This window comes from Falco peregrinus, chromosome 1 (genome assembly GCF_023634155.1).
Source record: "Falco peregrinus isolate bFalPer1 chromosome 1, bFalPer1.pri, whole genome shotgun sequence".
Classification (NCBI taxonomy): domain Eukaryota; kingdom Metazoa; phylum Chordata; class Aves; order Falconiformes; family Falconidae; genus Falco; species Falco peregrinus.
Genome location: NC_073721.1, coordinates 89,348,554 through 89,369,668, shown reverse-complemented (window position 1 = coordinate 89,369,668; position 21,115 = coordinate 89,348,554). Strand labels below are relative to the sequence as shown.

The following is a 21,115-nucleotide window of genomic DNA, read 5'->3' as shown; positions in this document are numbered from 1 at the left end:
AGTCAAATACATCTAACTGGGTTCAATGGCTCCTTATCTATTTGGGACTGCAACATAACACAATTTACTGCATACATCTCAGTCAATCCTTAAGAGACCTTTCTGATACAGACAGTATGCCTATATCAATGGGATATATCATAAAAATACAGGTGCTTTTCTAAAGTCTAGCTGTGGAAAAAGGGTAAAAATTAACGTTAGACAATACACAATAATACAGAGCACACTGGAGGCTATTTTACCACAGCCCCAAATTGTATCTACCTAAAAAATGCTAAAGCTCAGTTCAAGTCTTGGAATATGTGTACGCAGGTCCCGAGAGCAAAGCTGGAACCTTTGGCTCGAGCTAAGGGCAGGTGCCAGGAGGTACACGAGGCAGGTGTCGTGAACAGAGGAAATCAGCTGTGCCAGGGAGCACCCGTGACCGACATCAAAGCAGGCCACAAACACGGGCTCTGCAGCAACCCCAAAGAGGAAAAAGTCACACTTTTTGGACAGTCTTGAACCTGTTTTGGTTCTCCACAGAGGAGTTTAATTCCGACAAGTCAGAGGAACCATGCTAATGAAATTTAGCCTCTTCTAAATCCTGTCAGCTTCTCAGCGTCTCCAGCCTAAGCGGAACAGAGGACTGCAGCAACCTCCTCTGGGCTTTGTGAAGGTGTAATAGGCTATGTGGTGAAGTGCCTGCTGCAGCTTCTGCTTACAGCCACAACTGGGGATAAACAGTTTTTGTAAGTTAAAAAAACATTCTTCAGACTTGTCTTCCAAATCCTAAGTAACCTGTATCTTCTTTTGCTCAATCCAACCTGCACGAAGTCCCCCTCCTGCCAGGCTGAAGGTGTCAATGGCCTTGCTTGCTTTTTTTCTGGCTAACAGGAAAGCTTGTAACACAGAGAGCTTCCTTTGGCTTCCTTGGTACAAAAGACGTTACGATATTAATTTCTTTGCCTAAGGAAGCTGTATGTGAATTCTGAGGTGTTTCATTATTCAATTGATTATGTTATACATGCATGACAAATTGCTAAGTGCTGTCAAAAAGATTTCCTAAAGGTGTACTGAAGAGCTTGGAATATTAGAACTATAGATGCATCAAGCATGAGTATTTTTCAAGAAATTCCAGTTTGCCTTTCTAATTGATACAGTAAAATTTAAGTGGTAAAGAAAAGGAAGTTATTCATTACTTTGAAGGACTTAATCCTACTGTACAGTGTAGAATAAAACCACACACAGATTATGAACCTACCAGGGTGTCTCCACAGTATACACTTCCCTTACCTTAAAATTATTGCCTCATTAATATTTAAGCTACAAACTATTAAAAAAAGGACAGAATGTACTTATAAAATATACCATTTCCAAAAGCAGATGTTCTTGTCTCTCTTTTTCTTGATCCAATAAATCATTTTCGTAAAATCTTTTCTGAAACTTCAAAATAAAATCAATAAAAATAAAAAATCACTACAAGAAAATGGGAATTAAAAGTACTTGGCAAGTATTAAAGTTAGTAAGTACTTACAGCGTCCATAGAGATCTCCATTCTGTCCAATTCCAACACTGTCTATAAAGAAAATCAAAACATTATCCTTACTCAACAGTATGGCACATTTAATTAAAAAAAATGTCCAGACAAGAAGCTTAGAATAGTGGTATTCATAATTAAACATGCCTTTTCTTCTTAAATATTTGAAGCCTATGCTTGTACAAATGCTACCAATGCAGTTAAAAACTGTCATAGTTTTTAAGAACTCTTAAAAGAAAGAAACAGCTCAGGAATCTGTGAATAAGCCAGGGTGCTCCAAGCAGGTGTTCATCCAACCTCTCCTGCAGACTGGCTCTGTAAGGAAGCCAAAGGAAGCCACCTACTTTAGCTACTTAATTTCCAAGCTTATTTAAGGGGATGCCCATGCTCTGTCTCAAAGATGAACTTTTTCATGAATATTCACATTACAAAGACACTTGTAAATTTCAAAATCCAGCAAATCATTTACCTGTATATTGTAAAATAAATAAGGCTATCAAGCTATCTCTACCTCAAAGACATGATCATTTTTACTACTGTCAACCTTTAATCCCATCTTTACTCATCTGCTATTTTTTTCACAAATGGTCATTGAGCCAAAATTCTGAATCCGTCACTAAGAAATAACCGCAACATAAGTAACCAAGGGAACACCAACTCTTAAATTTGACAGAATGCACTATACTACATGTTCTCTTAATTGTTCAGAAGTACATAAAAACAATAGAATTCTTTAGTCTTTTGTTCTTACATTAAGAGAATCAACAGAAGGCGTAAGTTTGATCATCTTAACTTTGAGTGATAACCCCAAGATAAAATGCTGCGGGAAAAGAAAAATACTTACTCTTTTCACAATAGTCAGGACATCTTTGTCTTTCTCTTGACACAAAAGTTTCCTTATACATAATTCCAACTGCTGAAGTAAATGTTTATCAGTGGGAATCTTCAGAGTAGATTTAACTTTTGGCAACAAGTAGCATAGTTTCATTCTAAAAAAAAAAAGAAAAAAGTAAATATTCACCTTTTGATGCAGGTGTTTATTAAACCTTACTTTTTGTATTGCATGCTAGCATTTGACATAAAATAAGTTAGTAGGTCTGTTTAAACCGTTTCACTTGGTAATCAACTTTACTTAGCAAAGCTTACTGAATGCACACATGTGTGTGCAAATTATGCTTATGTAAATCTCTGCAGCATTAGTATTATTAGACATGTTAATGATGACCACATGAAGTACACACATCAGGAATATGATTAAAAGCATAAAATCACACAAAATACATTTAAAAAAAAAAACAACTATCTTTTTTACCAGTAATGACTGTTTGGTCCCTATCTCTTCAGTAAAGAAAAAAATCTGTGCAACCCAGACCACTGAAAGAATTGCTTGTGTGTCTTACTTTCCATACCACAATGTTGAAATGGATGGAAATTATTGGAGACTGTGAAGTTATGTTTCTTTCTCTACACCCATGAAACAGCATATTGCTTTGATCTCACCTGTTGCTTGCTCCTCTGCCTCGGTGTTCCTTTCTCACTCCCAAAAACTGACACTTTGAACCAGTCCCCCAAACATTCAGACTAACCTGCTTCTGTGGTTTCCTGACATTGTCCTGTAGTCCCCTACACCTTTAGTACTGCTCACTTTGAAGGAATCTATCTTTTTACTTAAGTCCCATTATTTAAACAAGACATAAGACGTGTAACTATATTTCGTAATATATTATTTAGAGCTTTTTTCCTGTACACTGTTACATACTCTTCATACAGTACCTCACATTTGCCACTGGATCATGTGTAAGTTCAAGCACAGGTAGAAAGAAGTATTTACAGAAGAATGATTTTGAAAACAGTTCCATAATGAATTCACAAGTATCTAGAAACCGAAGCCTGTTCCAATAACTTTTTCCTTGGCCCAGTTCTGAAAAACAACAATCCACAGATATTGTTGGTTAAGTTTTCAATGTCAGCTAGTAAACATTTCAAACATTAACCTTTGACTAAAGATGATTATTACACTCCTCACAAGGCACTCCTTCTCAGCCTGTCTTAATTCTTCCTTTCAGTGAAAGCCTAACCTTTTCAATTCAATGACCATTTCTGTCAGCGAGCATTTTTTTTCCTCAGAAATTTAATCCATCCCTTTAACCATTTGCAAAAGCAAAACCAGCAAGTTAACTAGCTACTGTGTTGAACAAAGCCCTGTACGCCATTCAAACCATGTCATAAGTGTGGCAGAATTACTATGTAAGCATTAAGGATTGCCAGTGGGAACTATTCAACCTTCTAACCTATCTTTAAAACACCTAGCATAGACCAGAAAGTTAACTTAGGTGACTAACTCACTCATAAATTCATTTCTGAAAAGATTTATTCAACACTTCTTACGCTGAAGCCTCTAGAGAATTTTACCTCTACAGAGGAAGTGTATTTTGTATGTTGCAGCACCTACAGCTGAGCAATTTTGGATTCAGGGAGTAGGGTTGAAGGGATCTTGGCATATTATCAATTTCCCACATTGCCTTTTTCCCAATTCCTTTGCATAAGCTTTAGATACATTCCTCGCATACACACATGTTTTGACTGATGATAAAAGGAGCAACTGACTGCCTTCTAAGTAATGATAGCAGGAAGTTACACTGAACAAATATAACCATAAATAGATCTTCAGTCAAAACTAACTTGCATCTCTAAGTAATCATGGAAAAATCATCTTACGTTCAATCAGTTTCTGAATAACCTCATGCCTCTGTTCTTGTTTGCGATTATAACGCAAATAAACGCAGAGAGTTCGAGCAGCTGCTTTTTGGACTGGCAGGACATTCTTGAAAAAACAAAGGGACCAGAATTAAACATACTTGAAGGAATGTGACTAAAAATGTACAAAAATTCTAGAAGCAGAAAAGTAGCTAAAAAGTTTAACTTCATAAATTTTGAAGTAATTGCCACAATATAAGGGAGAATAAGGAAGTTTGGCCAATTCATGACCCACCTATGTCTTTTATCTCTTCTGCCTAACACGTTTATTCAACTATTTCACAAACACCTTAAAGTATTCCATGTTTGGAAGGCACCTTCTATATTGCAGGTGTTAGAAAATAAATCTTACATATTTTCTTACAACAGACAGTTTTACTCTTGATTTAAATTCAGTAAAATTTCAGATTAGTGGCTCTAAATGATCATTCATTTTTAGAGTAAACTGTTCTTTCATATAGAACAAAACACAATGGAAAGTCACGTATGGAATCAAGAAAAAGAAGGCGCATCTCAGAGGGAAAAGTTTTGATTTACCTAGAAATAAACTGATAATAAGCACAAGGAAAGGAAAGAAATCTTGGGTGGGAGGAAAAACATGACAATCTGTCAATCCAATTTTGTTCCTCAAATGGGGGTTAGTTCTCAGAGCAATTTCTCAGTCATATAAAAAAAACCCCAACCTGATATACCACATGCAATGAGAAACAGTACTTTAAGACCCTGATATATTTAAGTACTACACATAGCAAATATCTGGCAGCCATTGTTCTAAATAGCATAAACAGATAAAAAACAATGTGAAAGAGACAGGCAGGCTCACATTTGTCAAAATGATTGTCAACATTCTGTGAAGAAAACGGTAATAAATCTGATCACTTGATATGATATGAGGGAGACATGCATATTTTTGCAGTAACTTCTCGTGAGTTCTCCATTTTAAAGAAGTTGCTGCCCTCTGTTCTGCTGTCGTTAATGCAGGAATCAAGTCAGGAATAGACAATAACTAGAAATAAAAATATAAACATGAAAATAATTTTACATCTTCTAGCTGTATGGTGTGTTACTATGCGTAAAAAGTACATCACAACAATGTAAGAAGGAAAGAGATTTTAAGGGGTCAATTAATTACTCTCCTCAGACAGGATCAGCTATGCTGTGATCATTTTCAGCAGATAATAGTTTAACTTTTTCTTACAAAAAATTAACGATCGGGATTAAGCAATCTCCCCTAAGCGGTAAATTCCACTTAACTAGTCAAAAAGCTATTCCAATACCTGATTAAATACACTTGCATTTCCAACCCTCTTCCTGACAAAGAAAAACTGATCACTGTTCTCTTCATAATACTCTTTTATAGCTATGAAGACCATCATAACACCCCTCCCCAGTCTTTTTCTCGAACCAAATAAACCCCATTTTCCTTCTAGCCTCTCAGTTTTTGCATTTATTCTTCCCAGCTCCCTGATTAGTTTTAGCAGGAATTATATATCTTTTTTCAGTAGGAAGCAAAACTTTATAGTAGCCAAGCTAAACTCTCTTTAGCACTAAGCAAAATGAAACAGACCGCCACACTTGACATTGCAGTTATATACATTTACAGCTATAAACATCCAACAAATTCCCATTTTAAAATTACACTCTCAGCTTTTGTCCATACATGAAAATAAATTGATTTGGTTCTTATGTTGTAATATCTCAATTTCTCTATACATTTAGGAAGCATGCTCAAAGCAGCATCCTGAAGCAACAGGTGGTCTTTCAACATGCCATTTTACAGGTGAGGAGTTATTGAATAAAATGTTGTTCAGTGGTTCATACAATTAAATCAGCAAAGTTGGGAGCTGAATATAGATCTCTGAAGTCGTAATTCAGTGCCTATACTTCAGGCAATAGATTTGCTTCTAGCAGAAGCTGTGTCTGAAAACAGCAACCATTGGCAGTTGCCTATATTTTTTAAAAAGTAATATTTAGGTATTAGCTATCACACCTTCAGCATGAAACCAACTTTTGTGTTGACTTAAATATTATATTTCAAAATGTGATCTATTTCAGCAAATCTCTGGTTAATTAGAAAAAAGTCTGAACTTTCAAAACCTTTTCTTTTTACTTTAAAAAATTATAATGTCAACAAAAAGTCAAAACAGCACAGAAATTTTATATTTTTCCAAAGCAGAAACTAACTATCTAAGCCTTTTCATACAATATATGCCTGAACAACTTTGTTACTACCTTCATTAGAAAGCAAATAAAAAAAATATAAAACCCTGAGAATACTCACCTTGCTTTCGGATCCACTGTTTTCTCCTCCATTAGTCATTAGTTCAAGGATTTCAGGAAGGTGACCTACCAGGGCATCTAACACCTATTTAAAGAAAAGCTGCATGAATGAGGTCTATATATTAACTTGACACGATTTTTATCTCTCACCAACATATCCCTGCTGACACCTCTTACGTTACTGTTCTCTCATATCCATGTAAAAAAAAAAAAAAGAAAGAAAAAGAATGAGATTAAATACATTTGCATTGATGAGGACTGGGATTTAAAATTGATGTTTTAGTGTATTAAGTAATACCTTCCTTACTAAGTACACACTTAATTAAATTTATCTTAAATTTCAGTTTAAGAAAACAAACTATAGTTTTGATCTAAGTGAATACCACAGTCAATGCTTTCTGAACTATTCACAGCAAACAATATTTGAAAATGTACATTCATACTGAAGAAAGATCTGTATTTCATAGACAGTTAAGTAAAAGCCTTGGCAAACACAAGGAATGTTTTCATATATGTATTTGTCAGCTGAATCTTAAAAGCAATTTTTCTTGCTTTACAAAAAACTCCAGTAGATAAATGAAAATAGAATATATATCTTCTATTAATAGAATAACCATACTTTCTAATGTTGTTTTCAAATATTGTACTACTTGAAACTAGACTAGAAAAGTACATAATTAAATATTTTTGGCACCAATTCTGCCTGAGGTGGTGTGTAAGACAAAGCACCGAGTACTTTTTATTATTTAGTATTTATTATTATTACCAAGGAATTTTTCAAAATGACCAGCTGCTCAGTCTCAGCTTTCAGGTGTTCAGTTTGAGAAATCTTTTAAGACGGGTCAGAATTTCATAAACAATAAGTAGATATGCTATGAACACTTTTAATTTCCTTGAAAATGTCTAACAAAGGGAACCAAAAGAAAAACCTGAAAGCAAAGCTCATTTTTCTATGCCACATCTAAAGATCCTACACAGAAAACAAAAAAGATCAATATTGGAATAAGTGGTATCAGAGGAAATGGTGATTTCTGTCTCAAACATAAATATTTGTCTTTTTTTCAATCCAAAAAAGTCTGACTATATTGTCTGTAATATAGCGAAGTGATTCATGTTTTACACAGGTTGAAACTGAGTTAAAGTGTCCTATAAACACTCACAGATTCTGTACCAGATCTTGGACTGAAACTCTTTCTATAAATCTCGATCTTTGAACCACACACATCTTTTTCATCTCCTCTTCAAGTCCATAAATGAAAATAAAACAAAGCAAATAACTGGAATGTTATCAATGACTATTTTAATATAGTATGAAAACCAAATCTTTCCATAGAACTTGTATGCTAATAAATAATGGAACAATTAAAAGAATTTAGAGCGATTATTTTTAAAAGCTAATAAATTCACTGTGGGTTTACTAAATTCAAACACCTTTCTGTTTTCCTCCTTTTTATTCACAGAAGGCTGGCATCTTTATGAAGCATCTGTGAAACAGAAGTAAAAGCTGTTTATCATTTCAAACAGTTACTGTACCGTGTTATTGCAGTTATCAAACATCAAGATAATCTGCCTCAATGTAACAAGCAAAAGAAAGTTCCAATAAAAGTATATTACCTCCAGTGACTCATCCTGTAATAGGGTAACCAGTTCTTTATGTATTGCATATACACCAGAATTTAAAAGCTTAGCAACCTAAAAAATGACAATGAGATAGCAAGGTGAAACATTCTTTACTTCCATGGCACTACAACAACTATACTACATGTGCTTATTTACAGCAAGCATGAAGAAGGGATGCAGAACAATTGTTTAATATCAGCCTTCTAAAGCTGTACACTTTCCCATGGATCACATTAAAAATATGCTTATACAAAGAAACAGGCCTGTTACCTATCCATGAAACATACTTTTAGAATTAACTCTATTTCACATTTACCAAAAACTTTTAAGACTGCACTGCAAGGCTAGAAAAATTCCTTCTAGAATAATCAAATGTTGTACTTTATACTCCTTTGGAGAGTGAATAGTCAGCCTGCTATATAATTTACAGAAGATAAAATATAAAAATAGGCTTAGCCTGTGCTGAATTTTAAGTCTCCCTAACCTTTTCATCTGAAGTTTTCATTCCTTAGTTCTCTGGTTGTTTTTTTTTTACTCTGATTCATAAGTCACATATAAATTTCTAAAAAAACCACCAGCAGTCTCCACACTGTTAAAAAGTTTTTATAGCAAATATGAGAAAAATATGAGGAATGAGATTTTTTCCATACAGAATATTTAGATGATGCTTTTTAATAGTTTTCTTTGTTTATATATGCCAAGCAAAAATAAAAGCTTGCTTCCAATCAAGACAAAACTTTAAGGAAATGGCCACAGGAGTTTATTTAACAAAAAGTAATCCACCTTGCAGTTAATGCCATAAACTACTCATTTTTGGCTGTCATTGGTTGCCTAGTTATGGTGTTAAAATTAAATCAAACAGCACTAAATGTATATTCAGATCAAGGTATAACTATACAGTGTTGGGTTTTTTTTAAATCAGTTAAAATACTTTGCTTATATTTAGACAGTACCTTAAAAGTGTTATACACCTAACACAAAATATTACATAGAATTAGATGCTAGCTTTACAATTTCAACAATTACTTTGCATTATTGTTCATTAAGACAAGTCATCAACAGGTAATGAGAATGGGAAATTTATTAAAATGGTGGAAATAAAGCCACCTTAGCTTCATTTATGCCTCTACTAGTGATTTAAATGCTTTCAGAAGTTGGTTAACTTACTAATTCCCCCAGCAACAAAGTGAGATAAAAGGCTAGCTCGAGTAAAACACTATGAAAATCTTGAAGGTCTCCCTATATGGGTTACTGCAATCGGGAAAGAGTTCATCTTCATTTTCAGAATTCACCCCATACAGTGAATAATATCTATGCAGTTGTACATTTTTTAAATTTTACAAAAATAATACAGTGGAACTTAATGTAAACTGGATGGAATAATAAGAATACATATGCCTTTACATCTGCACAAATTTCCAAGCAGTTTCATATTAAATTAAGCATTTAACTTAGATTTGATTCATGTAAATACATTCCACAGAACACAAGCATAGTAGCAAACTGTACAGTTCTAAAGAAGGTTTTCAAGACCAGAAATGGCAAGTTCCTTTCTCCCTTTTTCCTCATTGCTTTCTAATAGCATTGAAAGCCTTCAAATATTGTAATTAATACAATTGCTTATGTTTGTGGTACTAAACCATTATAAGTTTCTTCTAGCTTTTGCTCCTTAAAATCTCACCTAGGAGTAGGCTCTTGTAGCCAAATGTCACACAACTTAGACTAACATATACATACACATGTACAAATACAGGCTAGAAGGGATTGAACACTTCTGAAAAACTAAATCATTTCAACAGGTTTTCTCAAGTCTTTTTATTTTGGTTAAATAGTCACAAACAGGCTTAAAGCAGAAAACGGCATAAAATAAAAAGATTTTATTAAAAAAAAGTATTTTTATTATTTTACTAGTATAATTTTACTAAATTCACTAAAATTTATAAATTAAATTTTATAATAAAATACAATTTTATAAATTTTATAAATTTATTTTTTTAAAAAAATATAAATTTACTAGTATTATTTTACTAGTATAAAAAGTACTAACAAAGAACTGTTGTAGACTTACTTCATAGAAGCTTATGGCCATAGTATATCTGACAGGAACCTCAGGGTCATGACAAAGGCAGAAGAATATAGAATACAGTTCTAAATGGAAGTTCTTTGGATCCACAAAAACGATCATAGCCTGTGGAAAGATAAATTCCTTTATTAACTGTATAGCTAAAGGACCACATTATCGAAGATTACTAGGTGAAAACATTGAGGTACAACAAGCAAGACACTTGGGAGATAACAGGTTGTGATTTTAAAGAGAAGGTGTGTCATTTCTGATGGCCATGTCAAAACACAGGCGCCAGACAAGTTCTGGAGTTGAGAACTAAACTGAATTTACATATCTTCCAGACACACTGCAGGATTTTCTTCTGATGACATAACTTAAAACCACAACATAAAAACACCTTAGTTGTATAAATATCGTTAATGTTCCTGTACACTAGTGGAAGCTGCAACTGGAGACTTCAAAAACAAGAAACATTTTAGCAAGCAGCAAAGCGAGCATCTGAATTTCAACATAATTATGTATGTACATACCTTGGTTTTGCTCAAATGAACCAACAGATGTCTACCTACCTACAGGGTGCTTGTCTTTAAAAGGTAGAATAAAAATAACTGTCTACTGGCTCTCCGTACAAACATGTTTTCTTTAAATATAAATGCAGAATGTTGAAATACAAAGTAGATTTACAGAAACATGAATGGCAAGTTTAAAGACATCACATAAACTTGAAAAGACTTTCTGTATTCAGACAGGAATATTACTAAAACATGAATCTAACCGTTCAGATTCAATCTTCAACTCCCTGGAATACCATGGTTGACAGCAAATGCAAAAACCTAGCTCTGAGCAGTTTGAAACCAGGGATTCTCACAGCCATTTTCTCAAAGCCCTTGTGGTAACGGTTTGGAGAAAATGTGTAGGAAAAAATGAGACCAGTAACCTCTTAGAACAACACTCTCCAAGTCAAAAGTTCCCAATAATTTTCTGAGGCTATGGAAAGAGGAATCTTTTCTGGTAACTCTTTTGGAGAAGCTCTACTTTAAGCCATCAACTTGAGCTTTCCAGAGGAGAGCTAGAATCTAGCTAACAAGGCACAATTGGGAATAACTTCTCTATCATTCATGCAGTCCTATTTAGTGAACTATAGGCATGACACAAATTATTTAACCTGAAATTAATGTTGCTTACTGGAAAATTGTAAGCACAATTCTTCCTCACTGAAATATACTTCTTTTCCTGTTCCAGAGTTTGAAGTTGTAGTTGATTATCATTGTGGCCATTTTCCTGCTGTAAACCCAGTGTGGAAAGCTTCTTATAAAATTCCAAAAACCGTAAATGCTGTTCAGGAGTAAAAATGCCTAAAAATAATAATAAAAAAAATTACTTTCTTCATTACAAATGCTATTAATAATGGCCCAAACAAAACTCATTTACAAATCTATCAAATATGTCGATCTTTATGCCACCTCCTGCCTCATCTCAGTAGAGTATCATCAGCATACATTATACAGAAAAAGTGATCACATAAAAATAACATCTAACTATAAGAGAGTGAATCTTAATTTCTGTCCATATAGTTATTGAAATACTCAGAACATTAACTGCAGGATTATGAATATGTATGTTTGTTCCTCTAAGACTGATTTCTTCTTGATTAAAATCTTTATGGAACTCAGCCATATGAAGAATGCATGCCTGTAGAAAGTTGAAAAATAAGGTCATGTTGCTACAGATAACAAAGAGGTGTAAGAATAAAATTAGAAAACTCAGAAAAAATGGAATGCAACTAACAAGATGACTTCGAAAATTACAAGTCATTTTATAAATACATTACTAATAAGAGAACAATCAATGAAAGGCAGTTTTCTACTGAAGAGAGAAAAGAAAGCTATCAGTGATTGGTACCAAGAAGGTTGAAATGCTTAATGCTTTTATTTTCTTTCTCAAATTCCACTAGTATCATCAGACTCAGTATAATTAATATCAGTGACAAAGATTTAAGCTTTAAGTAGAGAAGGGACAGGTTGGTAAATACTTAAACCAGTTTTTCAAAATGTGCAGGGTCAGATGTGCTTCATTCCAGTATTCAAAACTATTTAAAGTACTAGCTGCTGAAATCTTAAATAAGTGAGATATCAGAATAGAAAAGTGGTACTGATATTTAACAGTTGGAGAGGGGAAGGACAAGTCACATAATAAGAGATCGGTCAGATTACTTTCATGTTTTTCAAAAAAATTGGAATAAAAATTAAAAAAATCTACTTGTAAATACTGAAAAGAAAGTAAGAAAATGAGTGGCAGCCAACATGGCAAAAGCAAAACTTGTCAAATATATTCCATTTCCTTCTAGTACTGGATTACAGGTCCCCTGAATACAAAAGATGCAGTAAAGGTCACGTTATTCACAAGCAAAATAAGGGCTCAGGAAAGAGAGATGAAAAACTACAAAGATGATGCAAAACTGCTTAGAAAAACAGTTAAAGTTACCCATGGCTCACTGACAAGATTAGGCAAATGTATAAAGAAAGGTCTATCCTAGTTCTGGTGCTATTTGGTATTTTCATTGGTTTTTTGAGATGTTGGATTAGAGACTTGGCTTATTAAATATTCTGATAGCATCAACCTAGGAAGAGGACTGTTTACTCTTCACAAGATAGAGTTTAAAATTAACTTCAGAAACTGGATACATGGTCTTAAAACTTTAGACTATTATTCCATTAGGACAAAGGTAAGGTACCATGCTTCGCCACATCTATATCACCAGCACAAGACCAGGAAAGAGAGAGACTAGCTGTCATACTTATGTAAAAAACCAAACCAAACCAAAAAAAAACCCCAAAAAACCCAAAACGAAAAAACCAAAAGTGCCCTTGAACAAATACTGTCAAACTATTGGAAAAATAAAAAGGGGGGACAGATTTTCATACTGAAAAATGCAAAGAGCAATACAGCTGGGAAGACACATGAAGCAACCCTTTCACTTTGCTCACCTCTGCCAAGGTGTAACACTTCAAGAAAAATATGAACTTGCTAGACAGCATTCAGAAGTGAAGAGAAATGGGCCATTAAGTTATTCAGCCTAGAGAAAAGATGACTGGGAAGACACGATAAAACCAGTATGGACTGCCGTAGCTCTGTATCTCTGTAAATAACAGTTTGACATGTGGAACAGCCCTTTCAAGTTATTTGTAGTGAGGCAATGGTCCCTTTGACAGTCTCTAACATGAAAATTTTAAAGATCCATAAGATCAAAGGGTTTAAGAGTCTAGGAAGAAATTTTCTACAATATAAATCCATGATTCTGTGTTGTCCCTCCCCAGGTAAGCTCTGTGTAGAGGGTATGTGGTGGGCAGAATTATCAAGGAAAGATCTGCTGCGCTTAGGTGAAAACCACAATTGTAGGTACAGATTTGGCCTCAGCTGCAGCTGGGAATCCACATGCCATTAGGTCTCCTTCCTCCCCCGAAGTTCCTTATGGGCCACCTCTGTGCGGTGCCTCAAAAAGGGTATCAAGCACAGAAGTGAACATACACAGTCAATATCATACTGTGTTTTCAAAGGTTTCTAGTTTCAAGAGTTTAGTCATCCAACTCATAAGCTCTAGAATATACAAGAAGGAGTCAAAACAAATCAGTCAAACCAATAAACACAAACCACCACATTTCCTCTCTGACCTTGTCTAAACAAACAACTCTGTCCCTCTCTAAACAAAAACCTCTGTCCCTGTCTAAACAAAAAAAAGAAAAAATAAACAGATGGAGACCCAAAAAGGAAATTTACAAAACCCAATAGTTACGCAATAGATGATTTCAGAGTTTTACTTCCATCTTTCCTTCCCTAACAATCATTTCATTTGATACATTCAAATCTGGATATTTTTCAAGGGCTTCAAATTCTCCAGTCTTCCCTAATTTTTAAGATGTTTTTTAAAGGAACATTAAATCATACCATATAAACCATTACACAGTTTCCCTAAATGGAATGATAAAGAAACCAAGATAGATTCATCTGCTTTGAAGGATTTTTCGCAGAATGATTTCACTAAGGGGAGGACAGTTTGACTCCTATCATCTGAAAAACAAAAGACATTTTTAATGTTAGCCATTTATCAACATCTAAAATAAAGCACAGAGAGTAGACTTCCATAACAAGTTATGAAAATATCATTTAACATGCTCAGGACTATTTTTGGCAGGTACTTACTGGAGGTAGAAAACAGAAAGTATGGAGAATGACAAACATACTACCATAACTCAGGTCCTAAATTTCAGTACCTTACCTATTTTCTTTGTTGTTTGTTTTTAACGAAAAGGCATTCCCCCACTAAAGGTTGAGACAGAATAAATGAACAGTCACTAACTTCTCCATTCACCGAGGATACAGGGAGAGAAAGAATACTGCAATACTCCTATAATAAGATTTCCTACAATAGTAGGAATACAGGGAGATCAAGACCAAACATGACCATGACAGGAAAGGAAATATCTGGATACACTGGAAGTGAATTTTTCCAACCTACTGAGAAGAGGAGATTGAAAATCTTTTAGTAAACAATAAATTCACAGAGAAAAAAAATAATTAAGGAGAGAGGAAAGAAATTAAATCATTCAGAGATTAAAGCCAAATCCAAGCACTCTGCCTCCTTATAAAATAAAGGAATAAATTGTCAAAGAAATTTATGTGCTTTGGCTTGTTTTAAATAAAGTCATCATATTTTAAAATGTTCAAGTTTTAAAGGGATTAGGATTTTTTAATTGTAGATCAAGACCAAAACTCAGGAGATAATTATGGCCGAATAAAATACTTAGGTCGACGTGAAGAAATGTCTTGATGCTGTGAGAAAGACACCCTAGGATATAATTTCGGGTCATCTACCTTCAAAATGTTCATTTTATAGTTCAGCCATGAAACTAAAAACCACACAAAACCAATTTCTAGAAACACATTCTTTACAAATCTGCAAACAATCCCTGATTGCTTTCTCTAAGCTTTTTTCAACAGCTAAAAGCAGTAGGTACAGCGATTGAGGGAGGGAGGAGTGAAGACTGGGAGGTGCAAAGAGAAGCACAAACTTGTTAGCATCAATGCAAAAGCTCAATAATTTGAAAATTAACTTACTATCATACTTTACTGATATAAGCACTAACTGCTAAAAACTCCATTTATGGTATTCTCCCCAAAATTATCTTATTTCTTTATGTACTCTTCCATATGGCTTATATGCAATCATGTATTTTAGTAATTCATCACCAAGTTCCTGCACAGTAAATATTTGCTCCTCACTTATGTATCAGGAAGGAGTAGCAGAGTCAGTAAGACGGGAGTAGGAGTGAGAAACGTGGTGCAAAATACAGAGTTGCTAATGAAGATAAACAACTGAGAGTTTGGAAAAAGACAGTATAAAGAGCAAAGTGGCAAATAATGAGCAGCGAGAGCAACGATCAACAATATAAAATATTTTTTTGAAACAGACTATAGCAATGATCCATCATGTACTTTGCTGTTTTGTACATTTCCAGTTGTAAAAAACCCACAAATAATCAACACCAGAGAACCAACCAATACAGAGCCAGAAAACCTGATTGTTATTGTCTTCTACATCCCTCTGAAAAAATCTAGATGGAGCAGTTGATTGGAGGACAAGGCACAGCAGTCACCCAGAATGTTCCCCTGTGCTGGAGCAGTCCTAAAGTTTGTCCTGGTCAATGCTGAGCTGAACTGGCAACAAGAACCCAAGAGCCATGACTGTAAGTAATCCACCACCATTATGCCAGAAGAACTGGATAAAGAACAGAGAATTTCTCCTTCCTTATATGAAGACACAGACACTCACCCCTACACCTGGAGAAGCGTGAAATACGCATGTTCGTTAGAGGAAAGATAAAGCATGCTGAGAAAGATACAAGGATGTACATTTTCTCTTTTAAATACAGAAAAGCTTTATTAAATACACATACTTTCTCGTTGCAAAGAAGAAAGCTTTCAGTGTCATATATCTGCAAGTTTAAAGGAATTTAAATAGAAGTTGATGATGCTTAGTACTTCTAAAACCAATCAATTGTGCGCACTGCAGCTTATGGGACTTGGAGGAATATTTTTTGTTCCAAAATTTGCAAGTGTATTTGACATATAACACTGGATGTTAAAACCTGCAAGATTTGCTGATACACACACAAATATCATATCATTGCCCCAGTCTGGGTGCTTCAGCTCAGAAGTCAGGTTGCAGCCTTTAGTCAGGACTGGCTTTACTTCAGTTAAGAAGCAAAACCTAGCCAAAAGCAAAAAAAATACAAGCAATTGCATCTGTTGAGCTAACATTCGTATTTTGTGTATTGACAGCATTAAGTGAATACTAACAACCCAATATTCCCGTCATTTATACAGTACTTTTACTCATTCCATTTAACCTTATTACATTAGAAACTTGGAGTAAGATAACTGATTTTGGGGACAACTGGTTCACCTTCCTTAAAAGTGCTATAAAGCACTGCAAGTCATGAAATATATAAAGGATAAAACAATAAACAAAATAAAAACAGAAATGTCTGAAGAACGCAAACGGAACAAAAAGCATTTAAATACATTTATAAGATCCATTAAAGCATTAAGAACTGGGCTAGTAAGCCTAAATTAAATGCTTACCTGCATCAAACATATCAAGCAGATTCACTAACGTCTCAAAAGCTGCAAGGCGTACACTGCTGCCCTCATCTCTTGCCAGTTCTACTAATTCAGGAAGCACCACAGTTTTTGTTAGTTCTGTCCTGCAAAGCGAGTCAAGCAGTCAAGAGAAAATATGTAATGAAAAAAGTATTGCTCCAGCAAAACAGAATTCTTCCTTGAAACACTCATTTAGAAATTCTTTGGGTGGCTAAGAATGAAAACTCGACAAAGTTGTAAGAAAATGAAAATAAAATAAAAACTTCCAGGCAATCAGAGGACTTTATTTTTTGTCAGCCAAAGAAACATGCAAGTTTAAAATGTGAAACTTTATCCCCAAAAAGGCATTGAAATTAGCTTGAAATAAACCAGAGACAATGCAGTCTGAAAAAACACAAAGGAGTCAGCTACTTCCCTGTGTCACTAAGAAAACTCTTCTGATCAAACATGTAGAAACTGCTCAATGCAATGCTCCACAGCCAAAATGATTAAATGTGAGTCATGCTGAAGTGTCTGGAAATCTTACACTCCAAAGATGTTCCTTATTTACAGAGGGTAAGCAACTACTGCTCAGAGAAAACACGGTTTCCTAATTAGTCCAAACACTAGCTTTTAGGCTTGTTTTAAAGTAGTAAGGAACAGGTTCTGCTTCTCTTTTTGCCTTGGTAATTACTAGCAGTGTCTGCGTGTGTGATGGTCCTCACCACTCAAACATCGGCAGCAGATCACTATTTATTAGGGACTGACTTTGAAATCAGAGTTTAATCAGAGAGGTGAATAAGGAAGAGTTAAATACTCTTGGACACAAATATTTGCGCAGTAAGGTGACTGGCACAAGTAAGATGAAAAGAAATTCACTTCTTGGAGCAAAAGTACAGCTTCTGTAGAAGAAACCAATCAGCATAATTTCCCATGCCCCAGTGTATAACTGATTCCTGATTGCTTTAAGGGATTAGAAGGAGCTTTTCTGCAGCCCTACTATCAACAAGAACAGGGAAGACATACTCGGTACTTTTTTCTTTTTTTTTTTTTTTTTTCTGTTACGCTCATTTTATATTTATAGTAGGCAAGTTTCTAGTGTTTGAATTTGCCTCCATTTGAGCTAAGAAGCCCATTTTGCCCTGTTCTCATGTACTGCCTCCCTGTCACTTCCTGAAAGCTTTTGTGAGCACCACATTTCAAGGATGGGACCTCAAAAGTTTGTAATAACCAGAGATCCAGCCCTCAGTGTTTATACTGCCCAAAACATAAAACTGCAGCAAAAGACTGATAAAATTACACTATGTGAGCATTAAATAAGATGACGAATTCACACCTATGTTTGACACTGAGCAACTGTGCATGAAGAGTTTAGATTCTGTCATTTCAATCACAGTTTTAATACAGGCCTGATCACAACCTCCAGGAAGGATGACAGATTTTTACTGAAAATGCCCCAAAATACTTCTTCCAATCAGGCTAAACAACTAGCAGCTGTCCCTTTTGTAAGTCAATTATGAACAATAACACTTTCAAATGTTTATAATCAGCAAAGTGATTTGCAGCTTACAGAGTTTATTATTATTACCAACAGATTAAGATGTAGCTTAACAAAAAGATGATTAATCATTCATATAAAGTTATTTGAAAATGTCATGATATCATTTAGTGGTAACACCACTAAATAGTAAAAATAAGCATTGGGACTGTTGTCACATTATGCTTTCAGCATTTACCTAATAATGTGCTTCTTTCTGTTTATTTAATTGTCTTTATTTTCCTACTGCCTACTCATCCTCAATACAGTTCACACACCAAAAATACCGACAGTTCACCATTTGTTACTAGATTAAAGCATCTAAATCATTGGGAAGGGACTAGACAAAAACCTGTGAAAGTAGTGTATATGGATACATAAATGCTAAAAATCAACACTGGGGAGGAAAGAAAGAAAAATATATACAATGGACCACTAACTGATAACTACATATTTAGCTCTATTAAACCAGTACTCTAAGGCTGGCTAAATCATCAGCAGTACTATCATTTGCCACTGTGTAACACCTATCTTCTTTCAAGACTTGCAGCTCCCACCTATAATAAAGTCAATTTTGTTAACAAACAAAACTGCTGAAAGCAGATTCACACGATTCACAGTGCTCCTAAAAGCTACCACTAAAACCACTTTTTGGTTCTCAATAGACTGAGCCACAGAGCAAGACAATCTAGGCAGCTGTACATTTTTAAAACATAAAAAATGTTTCCAGTTATATCTGAAAGAAGTATTCTTTAACTATATGTATATCCTAGATAATTTATTTTACTCAGAATAACCTACTTACATTATTTTAAAAAATACTTTTCTGTATTATGTGTCACAAATCATTTTCAAAGCCAAATTAATATGATTGCTTCTCAGCTCTTGACTATAGTAGAGGTTAATTGAGAAGGTTAGAGGAATCCATGGAAATGCACACAGTATCTCAAATAACACACCAAAAAAAAAATCTCATGGAATTGATCAATAACCAGTGAGGAGAGAGGAAGGAAGGTGATTGAGACAGACAAGAACGCAAGGCCTATGAAGGGTCAGGGGAGCAAAGGATAGGACTACATTCTGAAATCAATCAGGAAGCAAAAAAAACCACAGATGCTTTGGAAATGCATTTCTGTGGATTTCCATTTTGGTGGCATCAAAAAACTTCAAAATAGTATGACAGTTAGAACGGTCCCTCCCTTCAAAACTCAGTATATATGAAAAAAAAACCCAAACCACCCTGGTCACTCTCTGAAGACAAACAGAATCCCCTCTTTCACTCATCTTTAATCTCCATGAAATAGAATCCAGTTTCAAGATACATAAAGATATATATGAGATACACACACACAGTAAAAATAAACACAAGCGCAGATTATTCAGTAATTCAGTTTGGCAAAACGTGTCTTAAATTTTCAGTTTTACAAATATCAACAATACTGACAAATACTCCTTTTCTTTTCTGTAATCACAAGTTCTTTTAAACCCAAAGCCATTCAAGATGGAAAATATGAAAATTATTTACTGTGCTAATTATGTTTTGTTATCAAAGACAGTAAGTATAAAGACAAACAAATTATTTAGTGAGATAAATAATATTGTGTTTTCACATTATTCACATTCTCTGAACTTTTGCAGGACAAGTACCTTGCAGAAGAGCTGCCTAAAGCACATATATATAAAATTATTTTGTACACAATATAGACAAGTTTATCTAGGCATCTATAAACTACTATCCTACATGATCTTACCAAAACAAAGTTAAATTAAGCACATGGCAGTAATGCTTAGTTCTTGTGTGAATATTCATTCCCTATAATAGAGTAAGCTAAAACACTGCCTGAACATACACTTTCCCAGTATTCCATGGCTGAGAGGTAAATTGCATTGTTTCAGGAATTTTTGGTGGTTTGTTTTTGTTTGTTTTTTAAATAACTCAGAATCTGAGCCACAACATAATTCTCCATTAAAAAAATCAAAAAAGCAAACACCACACACACACACACAAACTCATTCCACAGCCACACTGAAGTGCGGATTTACCATAGCTTTCAAATTACATCTCAGTTTCAGCCTCATCCTTGAATTTGCTCATAAATTCACAATTTTAAAGGCCAGAGCGGCTCCTAAGATCTAATCTATCCCGTCTGCATAAACCAGGGCAGGGAACCTCACTTGATAATTTCTTCAGGTCTCTAAAAGCTGTTACTGCTTTTGTTTTCTCTTCCTGACACAGTAACAGGTGAACAGACCTAAAATTTTAAAATATTATTTCACTCAGAGACCAATCCTGTATGGGCAGTTAACATGTTCTTTTTAGCAAAATAGAAGTTCCAGTTTTTTTCTACTCCTATTGTGTGCAATCTTGAAGGTCTTCAAGCTTAGAGTAAAAGTTGATACTGAACTGAAATTTGCTTACAAAACACTTTTAGCATCTTTTTGCAAAAAACTGCAAAGTAATTGATTAGAAACTGCTCAAATTTGCCATAATCCTCTTCCACTTTTTAAATAAGCCTAATAACATCAATGGATAATTGAAATGATTTCAAGATGCTATAAATAAACTCATTATTTACAAAAAACTGTATGGTTCAGCAGTTTTACTATCAGAGAGGAACAAAAATCTGAAAAAGGAAAAAGAGCCAGATGCCAACAGCCAATTCCTAAGAACATATCTGTACGCTCCAGATTCATCATT

General features: G+C 34.5%; 1 protein-coding gene across 3 annotated transcripts in view; it reads right to left on the bottom strand.

The window, feature by feature from the left end:
• Nucleotides 1-21,115, bottom strand: part of PPP4R4 (protein phosphatase 4 regulatory subunit 4) — a 70,496-nt gene that overhangs the window by 9,989 nt on the left and 39,392 nt on the right. For 2 of the 3 annotated variants that reach the window (XM_005241930.3, XM_027793210.2), the window contains 12 exons: nucleotides 16,884-17,005; nucleotides 14,187-14,309; nucleotides 11,427-11,596; nucleotides 10,245-10,364; nucleotides 8,171-8,248; nucleotides 6,558-6,641; nucleotides 5,100-5,282; nucleotides 4,238-4,343; nucleotides 3,293-3,440; nucleotides 2,364-2,508; nucleotides 1,517-1,558; nucleotides 1,351-1,425 (listed from right to left, as the gene is read on the bottom strand). In XM_005241930.3, the coding sequence (XP_005241987.1) occupies nucleotides 1,351-1,425; nucleotides 1,517-1,558; nucleotides 2,364-2,508; nucleotides 3,293-3,440; nucleotides 4,238-4,343; nucleotides 5,100-5,282; nucleotides 6,558-6,641; nucleotides 8,171-8,248; nucleotides 10,245-10,364; nucleotides 11,427-11,596; nucleotides 14,187-14,309; nucleotides 16,884-17,005 (1,396 nt within the window). The remainder of the gene's footprint in view (nucleotides 1-1,350; nucleotides 1,426-1,516; nucleotides 1,559-2,363; nucleotides 2,509-3,292; nucleotides 3,441-4,237; nucleotides 4,344-5,099; nucleotides 5,283-6,557; nucleotides 6,642-8,170; nucleotides 8,249-10,244; nucleotides 10,365-11,426; nucleotides 11,597-14,186; nucleotides 14,310-16,883; nucleotides 17,006-21,115) is intronic. The other variant, XM_027793208.2, reaches the window with a different exon arrangement.